The following is a 25,263-nucleotide window of genomic DNA, read 5'->3' as shown; positions in this document are numbered from 1 at the left end:
AAAATCTTTAAAAAACCAAACAAACAAACAAGGAACTACTCATTTTCATGCACGATCATTCATGACACATTTAGACCTGAGGTCACACCCACCTCCCCGAAAGCTGTTTCAGGCAGTTAAAGTCACTCTCGACCCAAAGCAGTAGAGAACGCAAGAGCAGGAAAATGCAGCTGTGGCCTGGCTAATCATGCACATTCAAATAAACACAACAGATGTGTACTCTGAAAGCAAAATTCAGCAGGCTCTGGTTTTAAAGGAGAACATGCTCTACTTGGGGAACATGACGAGGACACTGAGGCCATTTTACAGCGTCCAGGTTTTACACATAATCAATTCCGCGGAGATGAACTTGTGCAGGGAGGCGAGGAGCATGTATATACCAGTTATATGAGAAAAAGGACATGCAAACGGGGTGAGGATCAGATGGAGAATTCTGAATTTCACTTACTGCCTGCTTTTGCTCCTCCTCCTAGAGGCGGTGAAGACAGTAAAAAGGGCAGAGGGAAAAAGGAGAGAGATTAATACCCATCACCACAAACATTTGGAAGAAATGATAGAAGAATAGGACAAACCAGACCAGGCCCCTGGGTTCAGAGGTCAAAGCCCACACCACAAGAGCATCATCAGCTGGACAGAGCAAATGGCAGGCCCCTGCCCCAGCCCGTTCATTAAATGCTAACTTCTAGAGTTGCAAGGAAAGAACCTTAGAAACCATCTAGTGGGCCGGCAGATTGGCGCATTGGTTAACAGCTGGCTTAGGATGCCAGAGGGCCCCGGTTCGGATCCCACATATGAGGGCCAGTGACACTGCCCACTACAGCTAAGATGCTGAATAACAGCTCGACCTGGAGCTTGGCTGCGGTGAGTTGCTGGCAATGGCGAGTTGCTGGCAATGGCAGGTGGGTTGCCATGGGCTACCGTGTGTAGCCAGCAGCCAGCGTGAGCGGCCGTCCAGAAGCCAGTAACTGATCTGCCTCGCCCGGGAAGAGCGCAATGATGGTGCCAACTTGGGCCAGTGAAGCAACATCCTCCACAACTAGACTGAAGAACAAAAAGGATGGCAACTTGTCTGTTCCCCTTCCCCCAATTCCCCAATAAAAATCTTTAAAAAAAAGAATAAAAGAAACCATCTAGTTCAACTTCCTCGTTTATGCACCAAAAAGTCTTAGAGAGCCTGACTTGCCCAACACGTAGCTATTTAGGGTAAGCGGAAAACCAGCAGCTCAACCATGACTAAAAAGCCCATTTCACCATTCATATTTCACCATTCATAATATTCACAGAGGTTTAGATACATTTATTCAGATAGTGGTCCTCAAGGTGTAGAATATAGACCAGCAGCAGCAGCAGCAGCGGCAGACTTGAAAACCTGTCAGAGATGTGAACTTTGGGCCCCACCCCAGACTAGCTGGATCGAAACTCTTGGCGTAGGGCACAGCAGTGTGTTAAATGAGCCTTTCAGCTGATTCTGATGCCTGCTATTTGAGAGCCGCTGCTCTAAGAAATTCCCCAACTAGCAGTCTGCATGACCAGACTTAGCTCTTCTTTAGTCCCCTTGCCTCCACTGTTTTGGGGTGCTTTGGTGTTTTTCAAAGATACACATGCATCCCCATTCCCCCAGTAAACTGGAAACTGCTTCAGGGCCCAGAGAGGCCTTTCAAACAGAATCCGTGACCTCACTTTTTCATTAATTCAACACAGGTTCACCGACTTGTACTTCTTATGCATAAAGTACTGGAAACACGAGATGGTCTCTAAGTGTGAGAACTTCCAGTGCCAGGGTGCACAGTAGGTGCTTGCTAGCTCTCAGCTATCTGAATGCACCCCAAGGTGCTGCAGACAGAAGCACAATGACGAGATAAACACTCCCGAGTGTCTCTCTGCTCAGTCTGGTGCTCATCAGTCACACTGTTTTTTAATGGGTGTCTTTGCTTTCCTTCTGGGCCTCATCACGGGGAACTATGGTCAGGGACCCTCCACTCTTTGCCCCAGTGTGCACATCTAAGAACTGGTACAATGGTTCTACTGACACTGGATTCATCCCACCAGGCAGTCTTTACCGAACATGTGTGGAGGAAGGATGGCAGCTTCTTGGTCTGCAGATCTGGGTGCAGTGGCAAGAATGATTTCAATAAAGCCAAGGAATTTTAAGATGGAGTATGTAAAAATTTGGAAAAAATAATTTTATTCCTGCAAATGAGAGACATGGACTAAAAACTAAATGGGCATCAAAAAATCTTTTGAGGAGACTCCAGTTTAGCACAGGAAGATGTTCATAATCAAAGCCAGCTGCCAGCTGCCTGGCCAAACCGAAACTCCCAGGAGCCCAGGCCGAGAAGGCCCTGGGCATGAGCTGACGTAGCCTGAGAGGTCAGGTCCGCTAGCTTTTGCATCTGACATGCACGGTTCTAGGTAGAAGGGGCTTGAGTATTGTATTTGGGGAGCCGTTTCCCTTCCTAGTCAGGCTTCCCGGCGGGGCAGAACACTTTTCTCTCACTCACTAAGTAGGGCAAACAGCCCTAGGAGAGTTATTAAACAATGAAAAAAGTGTGTTTTTATCGCTGGCACTAAGTGCTCAAATGGAAATTGAGACGGTGGGGGAGGGAGGGGCCATCCTGACAGGCTGAAATTGCATCTGAGGTCGAAAGACCAGTACGTGTGTAATTTCCTAGAACTGTTCTTAACACACCTCCCTATGCTCAGTGTTTTCTCCAGGTTTGGTATTAGAGATAACATTGCTTTGGTTTGGCAGGATAGGGAAATTGCAGAAAACAATGTTTCACGTTTGCACATTTGGTAGCTGGTATATATACTTTGTCCAAAGGCATGAAATTGTTATAATCTGCAGTAGAAATGTGTCAGGTGAGCATGGGGAGGTGGACAGGACAGCATTTTCAGGACTCACAGGCCGCTCCTGAGCACTGGGATCAGGGTAGGGTGGACTTTGGCAAACTGACTTTGGATGGTGTCGTATAATTTCAACTTACAAAAGTCTTTCAGATAAAGCCCTGAAGGCTCTGTCAACACAGAAAACAACAAAGATATAAGGTCTTAGAACTTTTCCTTATCGATTAGTCAGTTAGGATCAGTAAACACTGACTGATGACAAGGCCTAGAAGCCAACTGGACTTAAAGGGGGTAATAATTCCTTAATTATAAAGTGCAAACCTAGAACTGCTCATTTCGCCTAAAAACACGTGAAACTCTTCCACAGAGGGGATGTCTGGCTAGGTGGCCCAAGTAATGCCACAGCCACTGTAGTCATCTCAATAAAATTTATATTCCAAACCTCATTTGCAAATGAGGTTGAAATTCAAAACTGCAGAATTCATCTGGTAAATGCGTTTCAAAAGCAATATTGGAAAAAATGGAAAATGAGACAGAAACTGAAACACCAACACATAACCATTCCTGGATTAAAAAAGAAGTTGAGGCAGAGGCTATCCACATACTCATTAACTAGGGGAAAAAATGTTAAGGAAAACTTATATTCTGAAAAAATGTAAGGAAATCTTACATTCTAAGTGTCAGTCTATATTATGTCATTAAAGAAAAACACCAAACAATAAGAATGTCCCCAGTACTCTTTGGTCACAGGAATTGAGGTTTTGCCAAATATCTAAACACGACACTTAAAAACTCAATACTTTTTTGTTAAATAAATTGATGATCATTTTTTACCTAGTCTTGTTCCCAAAAAAAAAGGATTTAAGATTTTTGTTGAATAAATTCATAAACAATGGTGACACTTCATATGTATGTGTCTTTAAATGACATTTTTCAGATAATCAGACAAAGTACATAATATTTCACTGACGGAGGAAAATGAAAGAACTCCCTGTGAAATGGGAACTTACTGTGTGGTGTATTTTAATTTATGAGTATGCCAGACCATGTGGCTTGATTGTCCATTTGACTAACTGCTTACAGCTGTTTTATGAGAGAATTAAATGCTAGCAGACTGAACATCAATGAAAGCAACTCAGTCCTTTGAAATTAAAATTAGGATTCTAAAGGGTACTTTTTAATAGTAGGAAAACATCTTTGAAATTTTAATGGAAGTCAGTGATTCCTATGTGTGACCTTTTAGGAGTGCATATAATACACCAATTAAGATTGTAATCCTTTTAGGAAGCTGGACACTAAAGGCATGAGATTTCAACTGTGAATTCTAATCAAGAGATAAAAAGACAACATTCCTGGTCTGTGTCTATAAATTTTCCCTCCCAGTCTGAATGGCCTCAGCCTGTCAGGTGGGTAAATGATAACGTGTTTAAGAACCTGGCAGGGGCAATATGGGGCAGTAGGGTCCTGCTTATTTTACAGAAATTGTAACTGTAAGACAATAGCTGGAAATACAAAGAAACTCAGGGTTTGGGATTAGAGTTCCAGGCATCAGCTCCTTCTGTTTAGCCCTTGAATACAAGCTTCAGAATTGAACTACAAGGTCATAGTAATGCATTTGGGGCTGAGCCAGGAACTCTAAGGAACACTGAGGGCAACCAGTTGACGGGAAAGTGTACGGTGGTACTTAGAGGAAATGCATTCTGACTTCCCTTCAGCTTGCATAAACCTTTTGCCCTTTACAAAAATGAGCCTGGGGTACCTTCCCATCTATGAATGGGTGGTAATCTTTGAAAGCATCTTTCTGAAAGGGAGGTTTGACACAGGGAAGGGGTGCGTGGGTCCCCTGTTATCTCCTGTCCGACTGATGGACTAACCCCATGGCTAGGGCTTTCCAGGCCCCACAGGCTGCAGATGTTCCATAGGCCAGGTGGGTCTAAGGACCTCTCTGCCGTCCTGAGTGGGTGATGGATTGCTTAGCTGGATACTTGACAGCTACTGGAGGGATCTGGGCTGGGTTTTATGCATAAGGTTTTCTTTAAACAAAACCCATTTAGAATTAAAATATTTCTCAGGAGACATCCTGTTAACAGGATTAATGTGGAAACATGTCCAGGCAAAACAACCCAAACATCCAGGACCAAAGCGAGAAACAAACTCAGCTCAAAACTAAAAGAAGTGATTGTCTTGAGCAAGTCGAAAGTCAGTTCAAACCATATTTACCCAAGTGGCTCATACCACTAGCTTCATTAGTAAGGGACGGGCTTAGAAGGAGAAATTGAAGAGAAGCTGATATTTTCTAAGGTGATATTTTCTTGGGCTACCAGTCCTACTTGAGACCCTTGTCACGTTGGGCCTGGATGATTTCATTAGCTTCCTATTATCCTTTAGCTTCTCCCCTTCCTGACCTGTTCAATATATTTTCCTAAACTATTTTTTAAAAACCTTCAGAGACTCCCCTTTATCACAGGATTAAATCCGCCACCCTCAGCCTGGCTTCTGAGACACTCCACACTCTGCTATGTCCACTCTGGCCACCAACTCCCTCATACCACAAAACACAGTGGTTTCAGAGCCCAGACCTGAGGAATTAACAGCACGGACGAATGTGCTCTGGTTCTGCTGCTACGCAGCTGGACCAATACTTCTGTTCTCGGCCTATAAATTGTTCAGGTGAGGACATTTAAAGGCTATGCGTGCCTTTTTCTGCTCTGGGGTGTAGGGGTTGTAATATATTTTTCAACAAAAATGATGGTGAGACCTGAATTATTCCAGATTTATTCAAGTCCCAATATTCCAAACCTAGAGCTAAAAGGTGACTGTTTTCCTCCTAATATAGTAAAGTCATTGATTAGAGTTGGTTTGGTAAGACTGGTATGCCTCTGGAACACTCATTAAAACAGGACACAAGGGCCAGCTGGGTGGCACAGTTGGTTAGAGCGCGAGCTCTGAGCAACAGGATTGCCAGTTCGGTTCCCACATGGGCCAGTGAGCTGCGCCCGAGCTGAGCTGCAGCTGAGCCGCCAGTGGGTGGCCTGATGGCTCAGCTGTACAAGGTTGCTGGTTCGACTCCTGTATGGGATGGCGGGCTGTGCCCTCCACAACTACATTGAAAGTAGGAACTGGACCTGGAACTGAGCTTGCGCCCTCCACAACTAAGATTGAAGAACAATAACTTGACTTGGAGCTGATGTGTACTGAAAAAACACAATGTTCCCCTTCCCCAGTTCCCCAACACTGTTCCCTTCCCAAATTCCCCAATAAAATCTTACAAAAGAAAAACCAATATCTGTAGGTGGAATATTTGAACACTTGTCTTAAAAGGAACTTTAAATAGTTGGGGAACATTCATTTATACATAGCTAATATCCTACTTACAAACGTTCATAAAAGTAGCTAATCAAGGACATTACTTTAGTTATGGTTACTAATTTTTAAAAATTAGGCTTTATACTAATTGAGATGACTGTCATACTGAATTAGGCTACCTTTATGGAGGTTTACCTGAAAACTAGGATTAGCCAGCAATACTTAGGCTTTTAGCGTCATCCTGTGCTGACATCACAGGGGAGGCAGATGCTGAAGTGGTGGCGGGAGATGGACAAGGAGGGCTGGGCGGTAGGGCAGTCTGAGAACAGGCTCTTACCTTCAGTAGCTTCATTAGCCCTTCCAGTTGAACCATTAGCTCCCGTCTGCTCTCCTGCAGTGCTGACATTCTCTGCTCCAGTTCATCTTTCCTTTGCCTGCCAGAGAGGAAAAGCCCATCAGAAATGAAACTTGGAAGCTAAAGGGTCTAAGGCCAGGTGAAACGGGGTTTAGACCTGATTCTGCGACTGACCAGTGTATGAGGTGCTGAGCGAGTCATGTAACCTCAGAGATCTTATGAATCAAGTGGTCATGTATCTGTTTTGCCCACTTGCCTTTACTCTTGTAAGAACAGCATGTAAAAATGCTTTGGAAAGTATACAAGGCCACACAGAGAAAAAGTATTATTAATATTATTATTAAAGTGATTTAAAAAAATTTCATCAGGAAGTCAAATACCTCATTTAGAAAAACAAATAAAGCCAGTCCAAATTTAAAATAATAGTGGAGAAAATGTATGAAAACTGATCAAGGGAAAATAGGGCTCAGTCGTCAGTACTCCCAGCACCAGACATCAGGTTTCAGATGTGTGACAAACATCAGGATGACTCTGTGTCCAAAGAGCTCTCTTTTCTCTGAGGACAGATTTCATCTCAATTCTAGCTCAATATGTCCAAAATCAAACTTACAACTTTCCTCCCCAAATGATTCTCTTTCCCAATTTCCCTGTCTCTGTCACTTTTTTTTCCAGTTGTCCTGGCTGAAAAGCTCAGTCCTGTTTGATACTTTCCTGTTTATATCCTCTACTCAGTAAGTCACCCAACTCAGGTCATTCTCTCCTGGAAGTTTATGAGTCTATCTGTCCCCGCTTCTCTCACTTCATCCAAGTGTTCCTTACGTCCCACACGCAATGGTCTCTTAGCTTGATTAATCCTGGTTTCATCTGTTATGGTGAGGAAAAAGCAGTGGAATATAAATCAAGAGACTTGAGGCCCATCATTTATTAAATATGCAACTGTGGACAAGTCACATACCCTGTCTGGGCCTCAATTTTTTTCTGTACAAATGGGACTAATAATAAATAACAGCAATATTTTGAGAATCAAGTAAGATAAAGACTATAAAAGTGCTTTGTGACGTTTGTAATGCTGCTCAAAGGAAAGCTGTATTCATTTCAGCATCGTCCGTAACAATCTCAATATAATTTCCAGCATCACTGACCCTCACCCGGCAAATCTAGGCCTCTGCTGTCCGATACGGTCGCCACGAGCCACATGTGCCTTCTAAGCACTTGAAACATAGATAATCTGAATTGAGGTGCACCATAAGTGTAACATACACACTGGGTTTCAAAAATTAAGTGTGAACAAAAGAGAATAAAATATCTCATTAGTCATTTTTTTAATGTTGATTAACTATGGAAATGATAATATTTTGGAGATAACAGATCAAGTAAAAGATAGTATTAAAATTGATGACACCTATTTCCTTTTAGTTTTTCAACGTGGTTGTTAGAAAAGTTTTAATTACATATGTGGCTCACGTTATATGTCTATTGGAGAGCACTGCTCCAGACCTCACCTATATCCCTATCCTTAGCACCTCACTTCCTATTCCCTTCCATGTCTGGACCTCCAGGTGGTTCACTTTTCCCCAAACAGACCCCATCATTTTACAGCTCATGGTGATTCTCCCCATTTTCCGAATGTTATTCATTCCTTCATGTCCTTCCCAAATGGGATGAGCCTTACTCACCTTTGCATGTATTGAATAATTAAGAGAATATCATGCATCCAGTATGTACTCAGTTAACATCTCGTGAACTTAATGAAATCAGTATTTGAAACCTTCCAAGGATTTCCAATGACCTATCACTTACAGCCTTCCAGAATCTGGTCTCAGTTATCTAACTAATTTTATCTCCTACTACTGGTACTGTAAAGATTAATTCAACAGATGACTGAAAACACATCCTTAGCTCCAAGAGTCTTTCCCCTCTCTGAAAGGTGTCAGACTTATTTGGGGGATCATGCTGAGCCCCAGTGCCATTCTATCTGAAACGTTCTGCCCCACACTCCATCCAAATCATACCCACCTTTCATGGTCTAGCTCAGCTTCCACCCCCTCCATGGCTCTAATTGCTTCTAGCCTGCATAGATTTAGATTTCTTATAATATGCTATTCAGATTTCCCAACTCAGGTTTCTTATAATATCCATACTATTTATTAACATTGTATAATTTTAACTGACTAGAAACTTATTTTATATTTTGTTTCTAAAATGAGGTTATACATTTTTGGAATGGAATCATTCTCTTCCACTCTTCATACTCCCTACATTTCCAGCACAGGTATACTCAGGAAGGAGTAGCTGACTCAGTTTTTTAGGAGGCCTTTCTTCCCTGAACTCTTTGCCTGTGCTGTGCACAACCAAATAATTATAATACCTTGTGAAGATAAATGAACTAGTTTCGTGAATCAACATGGAAGAATCCTAAAGAGTAACAGTGAGGGGGGAAAAAGGTAACAGAAGACTGCATATAATAATATTTCTATAAAGTCCAGAAAACAAAAAGCAAAACTAACCACTTCATTATGTGGGAATACACATATATTTGATAATACTGTGCGATAAAAAGCAAGGGAGTAATAAACCAAATTCTGAATAGAGGTTAGCTCTGTGGGGGAAGGTGGGAGCAAGGATGTGGAATAAGGGGGGGGGCACTCTTATACAGATGACATGGTTTTGCAATATGAGTTCTCAAGTAGGATGTGGGTTCGCAGGTGTTCATTTTATCAATATGGTCTTTATTTTAAACATTTGTCACATATATTATTGTAACAAATATACCATTAAAAATAAATAGTAAAGGCGGAAAAGACAACTCTAGCGGTCAGGGTTCATAACCACTAATCCTAAGGATGAAATGCTTTTATCTTGTTTTATTATACTAGCTGGGTATTGGCAGTTCCTGGATTCATATATATTGACAGAAACCAGATGGATGTCAGATACCTACAAATGAACCTTGCCCTTTATGTGTCTTTTAATGAACAAAATTTCTTAATACAGATGAATTTACCAATTTCTTTCATACTTATTAATTCTGAGAAACTATTTTCTATTCCAAAATCCTCAAGAAATTCTCCTACGTTTTCTTCTGAAAGTTTTAAAGTTTTGTCTCCACGTTTGATCCATCTGGTGGTGTTTTTGTACTTTGTGTGGGGGACAGAGCCATTATATTTGCACATATGCATAAGCAATTGATGTAGCAGCACACTTATTAAATAGTCCCTCCTTTTTCAGTTATATAGAAGCTGATTTTGAGATTAAATACTTTGTGATTTCTCAGGATGTAGACCCTCCGTGGACTTAGATAAAATTCCTGTTTCTTATTGATTTATGTGACATCCCTGGATTCAGTCCTTTGCTTACTAATCCTATGAAAATCTTAGATCCCTCCAGCTTAACTAAGCATTTTCAGTAATCCCAGATCCAGCAATAGTTAGACTCAAATGTGACAGCTTCTTGCTTTTCTAGATACAAAATAAGTCACTTGGGCCTGAGCTATGGTGGGGAAGAAGCAGTTATAGCTCATGCTGGTAGCTTCGAGTTACACTCTGCCTGAGTCAGCAACATTTGTTTTCCCATCCTTCCAACTGTGCTGATGTCCCACATGTGGGACAGAGGACTGCAGAGTGACCAAAACCTCAGCCCAACTAAATTTAGAAACTAAAATGAATTTTTAGGAGAATGGGAAGCTCTACGCCTCTAATGATTTTTATCTGCACAGTTTACATTCTTTATGACTTATTCATTACTGATGTAAATCTAAATAGGAGAATAGTTATAGAAAAATTATCTGTATTCTTTAGGAAAAGAAATCATTGTTGAGAAGCTAAATGACTGAAGCCAAAGGAAAAATTCAAAAAGAATATTCAGCTATGCAGAATCCCAGATGACAACACATTAAAAAATCAACTGTGGAAATGTTGTCACAGTCTAAACAGAAAGAACCCACTAACTGGACATCTAGATGGCTGGCCAGAATCAAGTCACTCACTGAGTTTCCCTAAAGTCTTCACTTCCAGAGGGTACACATACATCTTTCTAAGACTGATAGGAAATAAGAGTCTAGTGACTTTGATCAGATGGCTCTCCTGGTATACTCCTGTGGAAGCCTTCCCCATTCCCTCCAAAACAGCATCGGGTGGGAGCTGAAGTTGCTCTCTCCCCTCCTGGTCCTGCATCCTTAGCCTCTCGACCCTTGTGACAGTTTAGATTTATGTTGAAGTGGGAAGGTGCCATAGTCATGGAGCAAGGGGTTCGCACCGTTTCCCGCCTCAGAGTGTGCGAAGGAAGCATCCATTTTCTCTACCAGAGTCCTGCTCTGGCTATGAAGTGCCAGGAGAAGAGACCCATAGGTCACTGAGTGCATTATTCAGCCAAGAGTCTCTGAAGTTAGACTAACTAGTGAGATGGTAAGACTGAGGGTAGCACCAGGGTCTTCTTAGAGCCATCGCTAACGTATAAACACCTCCGCTTGTCGCGGAGCTGGAGACCAGTGCTCACCTAGCTCTGCAGGGAAGGCAGAAGTACTCAGTGATCAACAGAAGCGGTAACAAGCAGGATGCTTCAGTACCTGTTCTAACACAAGGTACGCCGACAGACAGACGATCCCACTGCCTGGTTCCCTGCGGTATCAGTTTCCACTGTAGCAGGCTCTGATTTGGGGACAGGGTGCAGTGTCCCCACTTACCTCAGCAGCCGCAGCTCTGCCAGCAACGTGGGGTTCTGCTGGGCCTTCTCGGGGGTGGGCTGGGATGCCTGCTCATGCTCCAGACGGAGGCGCTGAATCTCCTGCAGGATCTCTCTAGAGAGGATGGGAGACAGATGGCTAGTGCTTCACAGCCCTCTCTCTTTTCCTGGTAGAAGGGCCTGTTACCAATCTTGTTCTGATTGCTTGCAAATGACCAAAATGTGAAATACACACCTTCTGAAGACTGCTGCACTTGACGTATTCAATGAAACAATCCTTTGTGGTAAGAAGGAGCCAGAAAAAGGCTCTTCTGAAGAACTTGAAAAAATCTCCATGGAAGGAAAATGACAACTATTGTAGAACCCTCTGCTCCTCTGGGGAAGAGGACGAGAACCACTTGCAGCCTCCTAACGCAGGTCCTGTGCTAACTCCTCCAGGTCTTCCCGTCTCCCTTCTTCACCTGCCCCCTGAGTGATGGACAGCTGCTTCAACTTATGCCTGTTGTATTATGTCCTATCTCCTTGTCCTGGTTTCTACCTTTCAGGGCACAAGGGTGTGTTGTCTGGTCTCCAAGCCTTTAAATGGCCTTTTAGTGAGAGACAGACAGTCACATGCAGTATAATGGGCCAAGACAATCTGACTAGAGAGAGCAAAAGGCTGGTGGGAGGAGACTGGAGAACAGGATCATGAGAGGGGAACAGTCTTATGGGCAGGCAAAGGCCCTGGGAAAAGAGTCTACCTGAGGGCAGGCGAGCAGGGTTTGGGACGAGCACAATGAACGGCACTGCAGAAATATTAATACAATTTAGTGCCCAGGGCATTTACTGGACTTGGTCTGGCCTATATTCACTGTGGTGGGACCTTCCTTTGTGGCCAAAAGCCACCCTCAGTCTGGAAGGAAAATGAGGGTCAGATACGCATGTGATAGTCTTGGATGTTAGACCCTGGCTCAGCCTCTGCATTCTTACCTGTTTTTGTTTTCCAGTTCTGCGATAAGCTGTCTTTGTTGTTTGTTGGCATCGAAGTTAAAGCTCAGGTCCGGACGGGTCTACAGTGAGGAGAAAGTAAGTTTTTCTGATTCAAATATATCCAGAGTCCTGGAAGGACTGTTGATGTTTTCAAATTAGATTTTTTTGAAGTGAAAATTCCCCACCATAAAATTCACAATTTTTTCTCTTTAAAAATCCACCCATTTTACGTGGACAATTCAATGAGTCTCAGTAACTTTAAAGTCGTGCAACCAATCAGCACAGTCCAGTTTGAGAGCATTTTCCATCACCACAAATATTCTCGCAGGGAGTATGCAGTCAACTACCCCTCACTGCCATCCCCTGATCCTGCTTTCCGTCTACAGTTCTGCCTTTTTTTAGAAATTTTAAACAAATGGAATCCCACAACATGTAGTCCTTGGTTTCTGGCTTCCACTTAGCATGATGTGCCTGAGGTCCATCCATGCTGCTCCATGAATCAGAAGTTCCCTTTTTACTGCTGCATAGTATCCCACTGCTTCGGCTTTGGCTATTACAAATGGAGCGGCTATGAACTTTCATTTACAAGTCTTTCTGTTGATACATGCTTGTATGTTTTTATTTTTCTTTGGTAAGTATCTAGCAGTGGAATTCCTGAGTTATATGGTAACGCTGTTTATAAGCATTTGGAGGAACCCTGTTTAATTGTTTTCCAAAGTGGCTGTACCATTTTACAAACCCCCCAACAAGGAATAAAGGTTCCAATTTCTTCACACCCTGTCAACACTTATTTGGTTTTAATCATCCTAGTGGGTGTGAAGTATCTAACTGGTGTTTTTTTTTAAATGAGATATAATTTACATAAAATCCAGCCTTTCAAAGTATACAGGTCAGTGGTTTTTACTATGAGATGGTGAAACCATCATCACTATCTAATTCCAGAATATTTTTTCACCCCCAAAAGAAACCCCCACCCGTTAGCAGTCACACCCCATTGCCCCTTACCCCATCCCCTGACAACTGCGAATCTCCTTTCTGTCTCGATGGCCTTGCCTATTCTGAATATTTCATATAAAGATATGTGATCTTTTGTCTGGCTTTTTTCACTTAGCAAAATGTTTTCAAGGTTTATCGATGTTGTAGCACATATCAGTACTTCATTCTTTTTATGGCTGAGTAATATAATATATAGTAACTGCCTTTTGAGGACCTGCCAAACTATTTTCCTAAGTGGCTACACTATTTCACATTCCCACTATCAAGGGATGAGGGTTCCATTTTTCCCATGTTCTTGTCAACACTTGTTATTGTCCATCTATTTGATCACAGTCATCCTCATTTTGGATTCAATTTACATTTCTCTAATGACTAATGTGTTGAACACACTTTAATGTGCTTATTAGTCACTTGTGTATTTTCTTCAGAGAAATAATTGTGGTTTTGATTTGCAAGTCCCCTGATGGTTCTGACCCTTGGAACCCCCTTGAAGTATATTGAAACCAATCAACACAAACTAGGAAAATGGATGACGAGGTGACATTTCCCCTTTATTAATTAGCCAGAACGGAAGCTCCCACTGAAGGCACCTGGTTGGCTATGCTTCACTCCACACATTCTTGGTTCCGCCCAAAACATGACCTACAATGAAGCAGAAACCTTGTTTCCTAGCTGGAGCTTGGAGATGCAATGTCATTCTTTTCATGTGGCATTTCCTAAATAAACAGGGGCAAAACTGCATAGCAAATCCAGGTGGGAGGCTTTTTACCAAATATTTTTCTTTCTTAAAGAAAAAAAAAAAAGGCAATTTTTCTTCCTCCAGAGAAGAGTGGACCAGAAGCCAATTCAGCAAATTTTGTATATTCTATGAAGAGTCTTGTGACAGCCTGAGTTGAACCTCAGAAAAACGGCTTGCTTGAGACTGAAACTGTTATGAATAATAGATTTACAGTTTCTGAAAACTGGAGTTAAAACTGATGGCTCCTTATTAGAGTGGAACCAGGGAAAATTATGGATGATGCAATGAGCTCTGAAAGGAATTTGCTTCATAGGATAGAAAACAAACAAACAAAAAGCCCCTAGTATTTCACTGGAAATTTCTAAAGAAACTTTTCATTTCTAAGTGTCTGACTGCACTGCTATGGCATCTTTCAAAGAGAAGGTTAATACGGCAATCAAGTGTCATTATCAGCAGTGATTCCTAACCAGGCAGGGTTCTTTGGCACCAAGCAGCACTGAAATCCAAAAAAGTGAGGGGTGGAGGAAGACTCAAATCCTGAGGCAGGAGCTCCTCCTGCAGCAATGTGAGGAGACGTAAGGACTGGGAGAGTCCTACTGCTAAGTCTGATGGTGGCTTAGCTCAGCCAGTCAAATTTTAAACACAGTCAAGTGTACATTAAATACCAGAGAAACTTAGAATTTTATTCATTTACTATCTTAAACACCATGGTGCTCCTTAAAAAAGTAAAGCCAGGTATCCTTTCCTAAAATGCCTACAGGACACTGAAGGGAAAAAAGAGGAAGGGAAATATTAGCTCATAAAGACACAAAATGCTTTAGCTAGAAGAGACCTAGAGATGACTTCTTTCAAAAATTCAATAGTTCATTCATCCATTTATTTAACAAATATTTCCTGAGTGCCTACTATGTGCCAGATACTATTCTAGGAACTAGGGGTGCATTAGTGGGTAAGATACAGCTCCACCCTCATGTAGCTTACATTATGTTGAGAGAGAAACAGAAGAAACTAAAAGTGTGTGTATATACACATACACGTATACACACATTATCAGCTGTGATAAACGTGATGAAGAAATACAGGGTAGTGAAACACTGAACTGAGTCAGGGACTCTTTACATGAAGTGGTTATGAGAGGGCTTTCCAAGACTCAGCGAACCAGGGGAACTTCTGAGGGACCAGAGTGCTGCTGCGCGGACAGGCAAAGGGTCCCTTGTGTTCCCAGGTCCGTGCTGACGGAGCGAGTGAGCTGTGCTGAGAGTGGGAGGTAATGAACGGGGACGTGAAGAGAGGACCCGGATCGTGCAGGGCCATGGAGAAGGGTTTCTGTTCCGTTCTGAATGTGGTGTGCAGCCACCGTAGGATTCTGAACAGGGGCATATGATATCAAGTCCAAATAGCGTATGTACATACTCCATCCACAGGAAGTGGAGCTTTACTCCCCATTCCTTTAGTGTGGCCCGTCCACAGTGATTTCCTTGCAAAGAGGACAGGTAGAAAAAGGGGGAGAAGAGTGACGTTATGCTGGAAAAACCTGAGAGACACTTCCTCAGCCAGGTGATTAAGGTCGACATTGACAGTGATAAAATGATGGTAACAGTCTAATGTGAGAAGAATAGCACTTGGATCTTCCTCCTCAAAATCCATAACCCCGATCTAATCATGAGAAAAACATCAGACTAATCCTGATAACGGGATATTTTACAATATTTGGCGAGTATTCCTCAAAACTGTCAAGGTCATCAAGATCAAGGAAAGTCAGAGAAACTGTCACAGCCAAGAGGAGCCTAAGGAGACAGGACAACTAAATGTATTGGGTTGTCGGAAAAGTCATGATGTATATTTTCTGTTTTTTGTTGCAAAAATGCATCATGACTTTTCCCACAACCCACTAACATGGTATCCTAGATGGGATCCTGGAACACAAAAAGGGTCTTAGGTAAAAACTAAGGAAATCTGAATACCGAATGGACTTTAATTAATAATAATGTATCAATATTGGCTCATTAATTGTAACAAATATGCCATGTTAATATAAGACATTAACAATAGGGGAATCTGAGTATGGGTTATATGGAAACTCTGTATTAGCTTCACAATTTTTCTGTAAATCTACAACTGTTCTATGATTAAAAGTTTAATACAAACAACACTGCTCTGGCTACTAAGTGGAGCATTTATGTGGTGGGATAAGAATGGAAGTAGGTGGACTAGTTAGGAATCCTAGGTTTTGCTATGAACTCACCCCGTAAACTTTGAGTTATTTTATTATACATTTATTTTCTTGCCTGTCAAATGGAAATATTTACAAAAAGAGATGTGAAGAGGAGCACTTCCTGTTACACTGGCACTCTCTTAGGTTTAGGTAATCTCACAGAGCTCCATCATCTTTAATGAGATGGAGCTATATCTGAAAAATACAAGATAGAAATAAGACCCCTTTGAGTAAAATCAGGCAAATGTTATAAAACCAAAGAAAGCAGACATAGTCAGCAAACAGTCATCTGGTAGTGTGCATTTTTGTAGCCTCCTAAAGACAGACTGGTGGCTTTCCATCTGTATGAACTTGGAAAGGAGGAGTTCCAAAGAGATGTGCCCAATATCAGCTAGACCGCCTTTGATTCCTGGGGCAGTGCTCCCATCAATCCCATCATCCCAGAGGGCTGTGGAGTCATCTCTCTCTTCTCTCTCAAAAACCCAAGAATGCTTGTTAGGGCAGGAGTTCCAAAGCTAGCTATAAATCAGAACACTGGAAATTTTCTTTTCTTTTTTTACCTAAAAATCGACAGATCCGAAACCCAGAGATTCTGATTCAGTAGGTCTGAGGCAAAGCCAAGGATCTATGTATTTTTTAAATGCTTCACACATGATTGTATAATAGGTAGCTAAGTCTGACAATTACTATTTTATGGGGGTTTTGAGTCACTACATGAGTCAAACCCCACGTGGGTCCTGTTGATCTGTAATTCTAAGAAGCCATAAGGTTATTTCTGGAATGGTGCATGCCTGGAGCAGCTGACACATGACGAGGCTGTGAAGGCTAAGACTGGACTATCTGAGAGAGAAAAAAAAAAAAGCTTTTCAAAACTGTAAATGTAAAAAAAAAAAGTGTAAATGTTAAATAGGATGACAATATGATGATTTCTCCTTCCTTTCATCTTTCTTTTTCCATAATGAGTTTTTAATTTTTTCATAAAGAAAAAAACTTTAAAAATAAACCCAAGGGCCACCCGAGTGGCGTGTTGGTTAAGAGTTGGCTTGGGACGTCAGCTCTGAGCAGTAGGACCCCGGTTCGGATCCCACATTAGGGCCAGTGACGCTGCACCCTCTATAGCTAAGATGGTGAACAACAGCTCAACCTGGAGCTGGGCTGCTGTGAGTCTCCGGCAACGGCACAGGCTGCAGCCCCTGCTGCAGTGGACTGCCATAAGCTACCGTGAGTGGCCGGCAGCCAGCGTGAAAGGCCATGACCCACCGTGAGCAGCCGTCCAGAGGCCGGCGACTGATCTGCCTCACTAGGGAGAGCGCAATGATAATACCAACATGGGCCAGTGAAGCGACGTCCTCCACAACTAGACTGAACAAAATGACAGCAACTTGTCTGTTCCCCTTCCCCCAATTCCCCAGCGCTGTTCCCATCCCCACAATTCCCCAATAAAATCTTTTTTTTTTCTTTTTAAAAGATTTTTATTGGGGAATTGGGGGAAGGGGAACAGACAAGATGCTGTCGTTTGTTCTTCAGTCTAGTTGTGGAGGACGTTGCTTCACTGGCCCAAGTTGGCACCATCATTGCGCTCTTCCTGGGCGAGGCAGATCAGTCACCGGCTTCTGGATGGCCGCTCTCAGCGGCTGCTGGCCGCTCACACTGGCTGCTGGCCACACACAGTAGCCCATGAAAATCCACTGCAGCAGGGGCTGCAGCCTACACCATCGCTGGTGACTCACCGCAGCCCAGCTCCAGGCTGAGCTGTTGTTCAGCATCTTAGCTGTAGAGGGCAGTGTCACTGGCCCTCATATGTGGGATCCAAACTGGGGCCCTCTGGTGTCCCAAGCCAGCTCTTAACCAACGTGCCACTTGGCAGGCCCCCCCCCCAATAAAATCTTAAAAACAAATAAAAAAATAAAAAATAAACCCAAAACATCTGATTATATCTATTGGGTTGTCGGAAAAGTCATGACGTATTTTTTCTATGTTTTTTGTTGCAAAACTGCATCATGACTTTTCCGAAAACCCAATAATACTGGGGATGTTTGTGATGAAATTTAAGAAGTTGCTGTTCTTACTATGATTTACCTCATATTGTATTTTTTTTTAAAGAGATTTAGGCCCTTCAGAAAAACAAATCAGCTCCCCTGGCTCATCTAAGCAGCCTAGTATTTCTTTATTCAAGGCTCAGCCTGGAGAGTTGTCAGTGGCCATGTGAGTCACCTAGGGAGACGAGATGACTGTGACGCTGAAGCACTCTACAGGGTGTGATGCCGGCTGCTAAAATGATTTCATGGTCTTTCTTTGTGGAAGAAGGTTTTGGGGGGGAAAAAATCAATACAAAGCCTATCTGGCAGGCTATAAATAAATTCTTTTGAGCACTACACCCACTTTCTACAAAGCACTTGTATCAGTGAGAGATTAGCAGATTAGAAGCGGAAATCTAGTGAAGAAGAACCCTTTCTGACAGGTGCAATATTTATAAGATAAATACACTTTGGAATATAAACCACAGATGAAAGGGGCCATATCCATATTTAGTCTCAGGACCACTCTAACAATCATCATTTTCACACGAATAAGAGAATTGTCATCAGAAACTATCAGGTGTAAACAGACTTATCTTGTTTGCAGTAAAGGAGTACTGTGACCTCCTTTTCAGGGTCAAATGGCTTTGGGGCTTTTATTTACAGCATCTTAAAAGTACTATGTAAAGTCAAGAAGACTATATAATGACATTACATATACTTAATTAAAAAAAATTCAACCACAATGCTGTCCATCTCAACAAATTTAATTAATTTTATTTATAAGTTTTAATCTCTAAAATAACAGTTGGGACTGATTGAGAGTATATGTGAAGTTTAACAAATTAAATGGAACTTTTATTTTCCCCAGACTTTTCCCCCCTATACTGTTCCATTTCATTAACCTTTAGAGTTGTAAGGTTAGAGTCATGTATGACCTGCTATTAGATTATTTTCACAGAAAAGATTCTGAAGTAGAAACAAACCTAAAGGAATAAATTATTTTTGGTGGAGGTGGGATAGGGTGGGGGTGGAACAAAGCAAGACTCCATTGGCAGCTTTCATAACTGTATTTCCCTGTGAAGAAGTAAACATAAATTGGTACACATTTCTGTAATTAATATACTGTGTTGATAACTATGGTCCTGAGAGGTCTGGCCTGCCTGTCCAGCCTAATTTCCCTCCAGCATTGTTCTCTGTGCCCTAGCCACACGAGCAGTCTTTTAGGTCCTGAAACCTCTATCCTCAGAGCCTTTACATATATTGAAACTCCCCAGTGGGCACTCATTTCATTTTCTTTACCTGGTCAATGCTTACATCGTCTGTTGTTTTGAGCTGAGATCATTCCTCCTTTCATCTTACTCTTTGCTTGTATTTGATGGTTTTTAATGTTGTAGTAAACCATATTTTTCCTAAATTTAATTTTCTAATTGTTCACTGCTAGTGCATAAAAATACAATCTGAATGGCTCAGTTGGTTAAGAGCTCACTCAAGAGTGTGAGCTCTGAGCAACAGCAGTTCAAGTCCCAGCCCAAGATGAGCAGCCGCTGAGCTGCCAACAGGTGGCAGGATGGCTCAGCTTAAAAAAAAAAATACAATCCATTATTGACTTTGTATCTTGCAATACTGCTATAAAGTCATGAATCTGTTCTAGTGTTTTTGTAGCTTCTATAGGTCTTTCTAGACACAATCATGTCATCTACAAATAACGACAGCTTTATGTCTTCCTTGCCAATATGTATGCCCTCATCTTCTTGTTATGATGCACTGGCTCAGACCTCCAGTACAATTTTGAATAGGGGTGGTGAAAGCAGACATCTTTATTTTGTTCTCAATATTAGGTAGGGAAAATATTCCAAAATTCAATCTTTATGTATAATATTAGCTGTAGGTTTTTTTGTAGATGTTCTTCATCATGTGGAGAAAGTTTCTTCTACTCCTAGTGTATTGAGAAGTTTTATCATAAATGGGTCTAGTATTTTGTCAAATGCTTTTTCTGCATCTATTAAAATAATCTTATAATTTTATTCTTTAAACTGCTAACATGGTGAATTACATCAGCAGGCTTTTGTATGTGAAATAAATTTATATTCCTACAATAAGTCTCACTTGATCTTGGAATATTATCCTTCTTATATTTTGCTGGATTCAATTTGCTAATATTTTGTTAAGGATTTTTTCATTCATGTTCATCAGAGAATTTGGCCATCAATTTTCCTTTTTTGTAGCTGCCTTGTGCTGTTTTGGTATCAGGGTATAGTGGCCTAATAAAATGAGTTAGAGAGTGTTCCTTCTTCCTCTCTTTTCTGATAGTTTATGTCAGATTGTTGTGATTTCTTCCATAAGTATATTACAGTATATAACAGTTGAGCCATCTGAGCTTAGAGTTTTCTTTGTGGGAAGTTAATTTTGAATTCAATTTCTTTAACAGATATAGGACTGTTTAGATTTTCTATTTATTCTTAAGTCAGTTTTGCTAATTTGTATCTTTTAAGGAATTTGTCTGTTTCATCTAGGGTGTCAAAGTCACTGGCAAAAAGTTGTTCATAATATTCCCTTATCATCCTTATAATGTCTGTAGGATCTGTAGCAATCAATGTCTCTTTCATTTGTGATATTGGTAAGTTGTGTTTTATTTTTATCTTGATCAGGATATCTAGAGATTTATTAATTTTATTGATCTTTTTAAAGAACCAAATTGATTCAGATTTTCTTTTCTTGATTCATTTTTTTTTGGCTGAGCCATCCTGCCACCTGTTGTTGGCAGCTCAGCAGCAGCTCAGCTTGGGCCGGAGAATCGAACCGCTGTTGCTTGAGTGAGCTCTTAACCAACTGAGCCACTGGGCTGGCCCGATTCATTTTTTTGTTTTAAAGATGATATTATAGATAAAACTGAAGGCCACTATAATCCTTTCCCTAAACCCACTCTTCTCCTTCTGTTCCTGAGGTACTTATTCTCTTGAGTTTCATGTTTACGTTATCCTACCACTTGCATATATATATATTTTTTGGTCTTATGTTTATTGGTTTATGTGACATTTAATTTTACACTAACAAGTGCAACTGATGTAGATTTGGGTCAATCCTGGTGGTCACCCTACCAGCTGCGAGTGCGCTGTGGGCATTGATTAGTCAGTACTTTGGAGAGGGATTCTAGTGCGTGTCACTTTAGCGCCTGGACTAATAAAGCTAGTTCAGGAACTTCTGTACTTCCAGTCTGATACTGCTCTGTCCTCACCCTGACTTGACCTCCGACTAATTTTTCCCTCCTACTCCCGTCCCCAGTACCTTCTGGATCACCTCTCTTCCTGCTTTTTCAGGTATTCTGTTCCGTTAGACAGCCTTTCTGTCATATCTTTAACTTCTCCTGTGTTTTTTGTTTTTTATTATTTTTTTTTCCACTTATGTATTAAAGTAATGCTAATTTCTGCTACTCTGCTGGAATCCTCTATTTACTCACCATGTTTCCTGCCTCTGCAGCCAGCCGTGCAGCATAGCGAGCTATAAGCCGGTGTTCCTCATCCAGGCGGCTAGGACTGTCCAGGACACTGCCAAGGAGATAAGAATTCAACAGGTGTCTATTAAACGTCCCCTACTCTTGCTTCTCTCTTAGAAAAAAAGATGGGAAAAAAGCTTGTAAAAAAGAAAAAATAAAGAATGGTAACAAAAGAAATGGAGGCCAGGGTCATAGATACTAATGTCTTCTGAGATAAAGAGGATTTAGAGAAATGATGAGGCCACATGTGTCATTTCTCTTCAGTGGTATCCCCACTATACCATCAGAAGGTGCACTTATTATTGAATGCAAAGGCTGAGAAAAGACAGGGCATTTACAAAATCTGAGAGGGGGTTTTCTAATCAAATGTTTTTAAAAACTCATGACTTTTAGACATAGGTCTTGAATTCAAAAAGACTAAGAGAAAACGAAAGCATCATGAAATATAGAAGGCTGAGAAAAAGTACAATTAACACTGGCTGAGCAAAAAAAACTGAGGAATCCAGGCTTGGGCAGGTCCAATATATGGTAAAACTGGAGAAGATTACATGGTACCAAACATCCCCTTTCAATGCCTATTTCTTTTCTTTTACCATGTTTGTTCCACAACTATAGCCCCATCTTGGAGTGAAGTAATGGAGTCCATTACTCTTGAACAAGAGTACCAGCACTCTAAAACTTTAAAGACCCCGCCTAGGTGGATACCAGATAATGCCACACCTGGATGAAAGAAGTGTTCTTGAGTAGCAGGCCAGTTCTGTGTGTATGTGATGCAATGAACTTTTGACTGATTATGAAATAATTGGCTCTTTTAATGTAGCATGTTACATCAACTATCATTTATTCATATTAGGGCACTCCTAGATTAATAGGGACTGTGGCTATATAATTCTCTTTAAGTCTGGCAGGTGCTTTAAGATAACAGTGATGATAATGACTGACCAGAGATGGCTGCCTGAGCTTGCTTCTACTTTGGCACTAGGTTCTTGGAGTTCTAAAAACGCTTGATTACAATTTAACAATATAATAAGTAATATGAAAAAATTTAAAGACTGAGTTCAATACTCATCAAATCTTGTTATAACTACTTAAGGGAATCTGGGAAGGGTGACGTTAAATCAATACAGATCCATCTGATGTTCTCATGTAGAGAATCAACTGCATTTTTCCTAGATTATTTTCACCTTTCTATATTTCTATCTCTGGCTTATTCTTTTCTCTTAGTCTTTCCTCTAGGATGGATTTTTTTTTTAAAGTGCTTTAAGTCTTCTGCCGATGACACTTGGGAACACTATAATTTTAGGTGTGCAAACATCAGTCTCCAGCATGTATAATCATCCTCTCAAAAGATGATGTTGTAATAAGAACATGCTACCATCAGTTGACTTTTAATAACTTCGGGTTAAGACCCCCCAAAGATCAGAGCTGAACTATATTTGTGCCTTAAAAGTGTTTATCTGAAATAAATACCTTTTACTAAACAATAAAAAATGAACATGTAACAATACAAGTACATAAAACTGTGGGGGGACTGGCAGCCTAAAAAGTTGGACGTAAAGTGGTTGATCTTTGTTTTTGGCAGGGGATAGAATTGGTTCCTCTGTGCAAGCGTTCCTCCTTTTCCATCACATTCCATTTCCCTCGGAAGGTTAACAGTGCTTTTCACTTATACCTGAGTCGACACGGTTGTTTTAATCGGCTATGCTTTCCAGCCAGAAACTAGAACTTTATGTTGATGAGAGGTTTTAAGGTCAATGAACATTATGAGGGAAATGAGAGAAAGGCTTCTTATTCTTCTGCTTGAGCTGACTTTCATTTTCAGAATTAGCCTGGAAATTTCTGACTTCTTGGAGGAAGTATGAAGCTCAGCTCCGTAGCCTATAAATCCAGAGATGCCCTACTCACCCAATCCTCATGCTCTCCCAGGGTTTCCGGCCACCAGTTCTTGCTCAGGGAGCCTAATCCCTAAGCCATGGACTCTGAGGACCTTGGCTAAACCTCCCATAAACCTCCTCTGGCTGAAGTACTAGGTGGCAGTCTCTGCCCAACATTCTGCTGCTCCTTTCACCATGGGAACTTTTAATCGCCCAGACAGTTGCCCTTCCTGATAACAGGTAAGCTGTCCTGCCAGGGGTGATACAACTCTATTCCTAGAGACCGACGGGCAGGGCAGTGTGCTCAGCAATCATCTATGGATGGAGGAGACACTGTGATACAATGCCCGATTTTATCAGGCCTTCCTCCCCTCCCACAGGATAAGCCCACCACACAGCCCTGGGAAGGAAGAGAACCCTACAGTCTCTCTAAGGCTTTAGAGACAGGTAAATGCCTAAAAATTATCATGCTATTCAGTCATACTGGGGAAACTATGGGGAAATGGTATGAAGTATAATATTAAAGAGTCCTTCTCAAATATATATATTTTCTCATTGATTATTAATATATTCTTCTGTTATGAGAAATAAGAATGACCTTCCCATGAAAGCACAACATGTTATGGGCAAAATTAAGACCAAAGTTTAAGGCTGCAGCTCTCTCATGTGTTTAGTTAATAAATTATGGTGGTTTTATCGCTGAGAATAAGAATCTCAGGTGGTTTGGCATAGCGGCTCTTCTTTGCTGCCACGTAGAGTGGCTGGGAGGGCTCTGGATTATTTAAACTCTACCTGCCATTCTCCGTGCAGCGTGGTGGTGGGTGCTGGCATGCAGTGGGCAGGTGGCTTTGGATCTTCCTGACTACAACAGCACTTGGGTTGGTATTAACTCTTTTCAAAGGTGAGTTTTGTTGTACTTAGTGGTTATCAAACATTTTTCTATCCGAGCCCACTGAAGGGTCAGTCATATTCCCATATTAACAGTGAGTCATTACCACAGTTTTCAGGGAAAGGGGTATGTGGGACTGTTATAATACATATAATTGTTATAATGTGATGAGGTATATAGCATTTGGCAAAGGTCCCTTAGGGGATCCAACACCACTGTTGGAAAACACTGGTTTAAATAATCAGCAATGATAGATTTGGGGGAACAGATGAAGATATAACACGTAAAGACGTAACAGGGTGATGGTATCAAAGACTTAGACAAAGTGAGATATCTGTGGTTTGATTGACCTTAAACTTTGAATGTCAATAGAAAGATTTCATTATTTAGGCAAAAATAAACAGTAAGAGGTTGCATCGAATACCTCTGCGAATGTACATCTTTGGGGCTGCATCTGAGGCTTATGGTTTGGGGCTGCATCTAAGTACAACCTGACGGAAGTGAGCTCCACTTTAGAGGACAATTGCTGACTATATGTTTAGGCAAGTGCTTGGGCTTGTCAAGGCTCCTCCTTTAGAAGCTAATGCTTTAGCAATTATCTAAACTCTGCCAAACAGAGCTGGTAGCTTCTCAGGAAAACCCCCCACATGCAAAGCCTTTTCCAGCTGGCAACCCCAGGTGGCACAGCTCTCCCTCCCTTTGCTCAGCCCTTGGCGAGCCGCCCGCTGCTGCTGCTCCTACCACTGACCGTGCACAGTGCTGCAGACGGGCCACATAGGAGGCAATCAGTGCATGCTCATCGGCCAAGTGACTGGGCATGTCCTGGCTATACTGCAACCTAGGAACAATGGAGGCAAAGACAGCAAGCACGACACACAC

General features: G+C 41.5%; 1 protein-coding gene across 21 annotated transcripts in view; it reads right to left on the bottom strand.

Moving 5' to 3' along the window:
* The window catches only part of DTNB (dystrobrevin beta), a 216,757-nt gene that overhangs the window by 29,381 nt on the left and 162,113 nt on the right, over positions 1-25,263 (bottom strand). For 11 of the 21 annotated variants that reach the window (XR_002124369.1, XR_002124234.1, XR_002124239.1 and 8 more), the window contains 6 exons: positions 25,133-25,222; positions 21,586-21,673; positions 12,158-12,237; positions 11,190-11,303; positions 6,491-6,587; positions 449-469 (listed from right to left, as the gene is read on the bottom strand). Coding sequence is in view for 13 of the 21 variants with exons in the window: in XM_019644345.1 (XP_019499890.1) it covers positions 449-469; positions 6,491-6,587; positions 11,190-11,303; positions 12,158-12,237; positions 21,586-21,673; positions 25,133-25,222 (490 nt within the window). In the remaining 8 variants the exon portion in view is untranslated. The remainder of the gene's footprint in view (positions 1-448; positions 470-6,490; positions 6,588-11,189; positions 11,304-12,157; positions 12,238-21,585; positions 21,674-25,132; positions 25,223-25,263) is intronic. The other 10 variants (XR_002124314.1, XR_002124318.1, XM_019644993.1 and 7 more) reach the window with 3 other exon arrangements.

This window comes from Hipposideros armiger, unplaced genomic scaffold, assembly GCF_001890085.2.
Source record: "Hipposideros armiger isolate ML-2016 unplaced genomic scaffold, ASM189008v1 scaffold_0, whole genome shotgun sequence".
Lineage (NCBI taxonomy): Eukaryota > Metazoa > Chordata > Mammalia > Chiroptera > Hipposideridae > Hipposideros > Hipposideros armiger.
The sequence above is the reverse complement of the archived record's forward strand: the minus strand, read 5'-3'. Positions and strand labels throughout refer to the sequence as shown.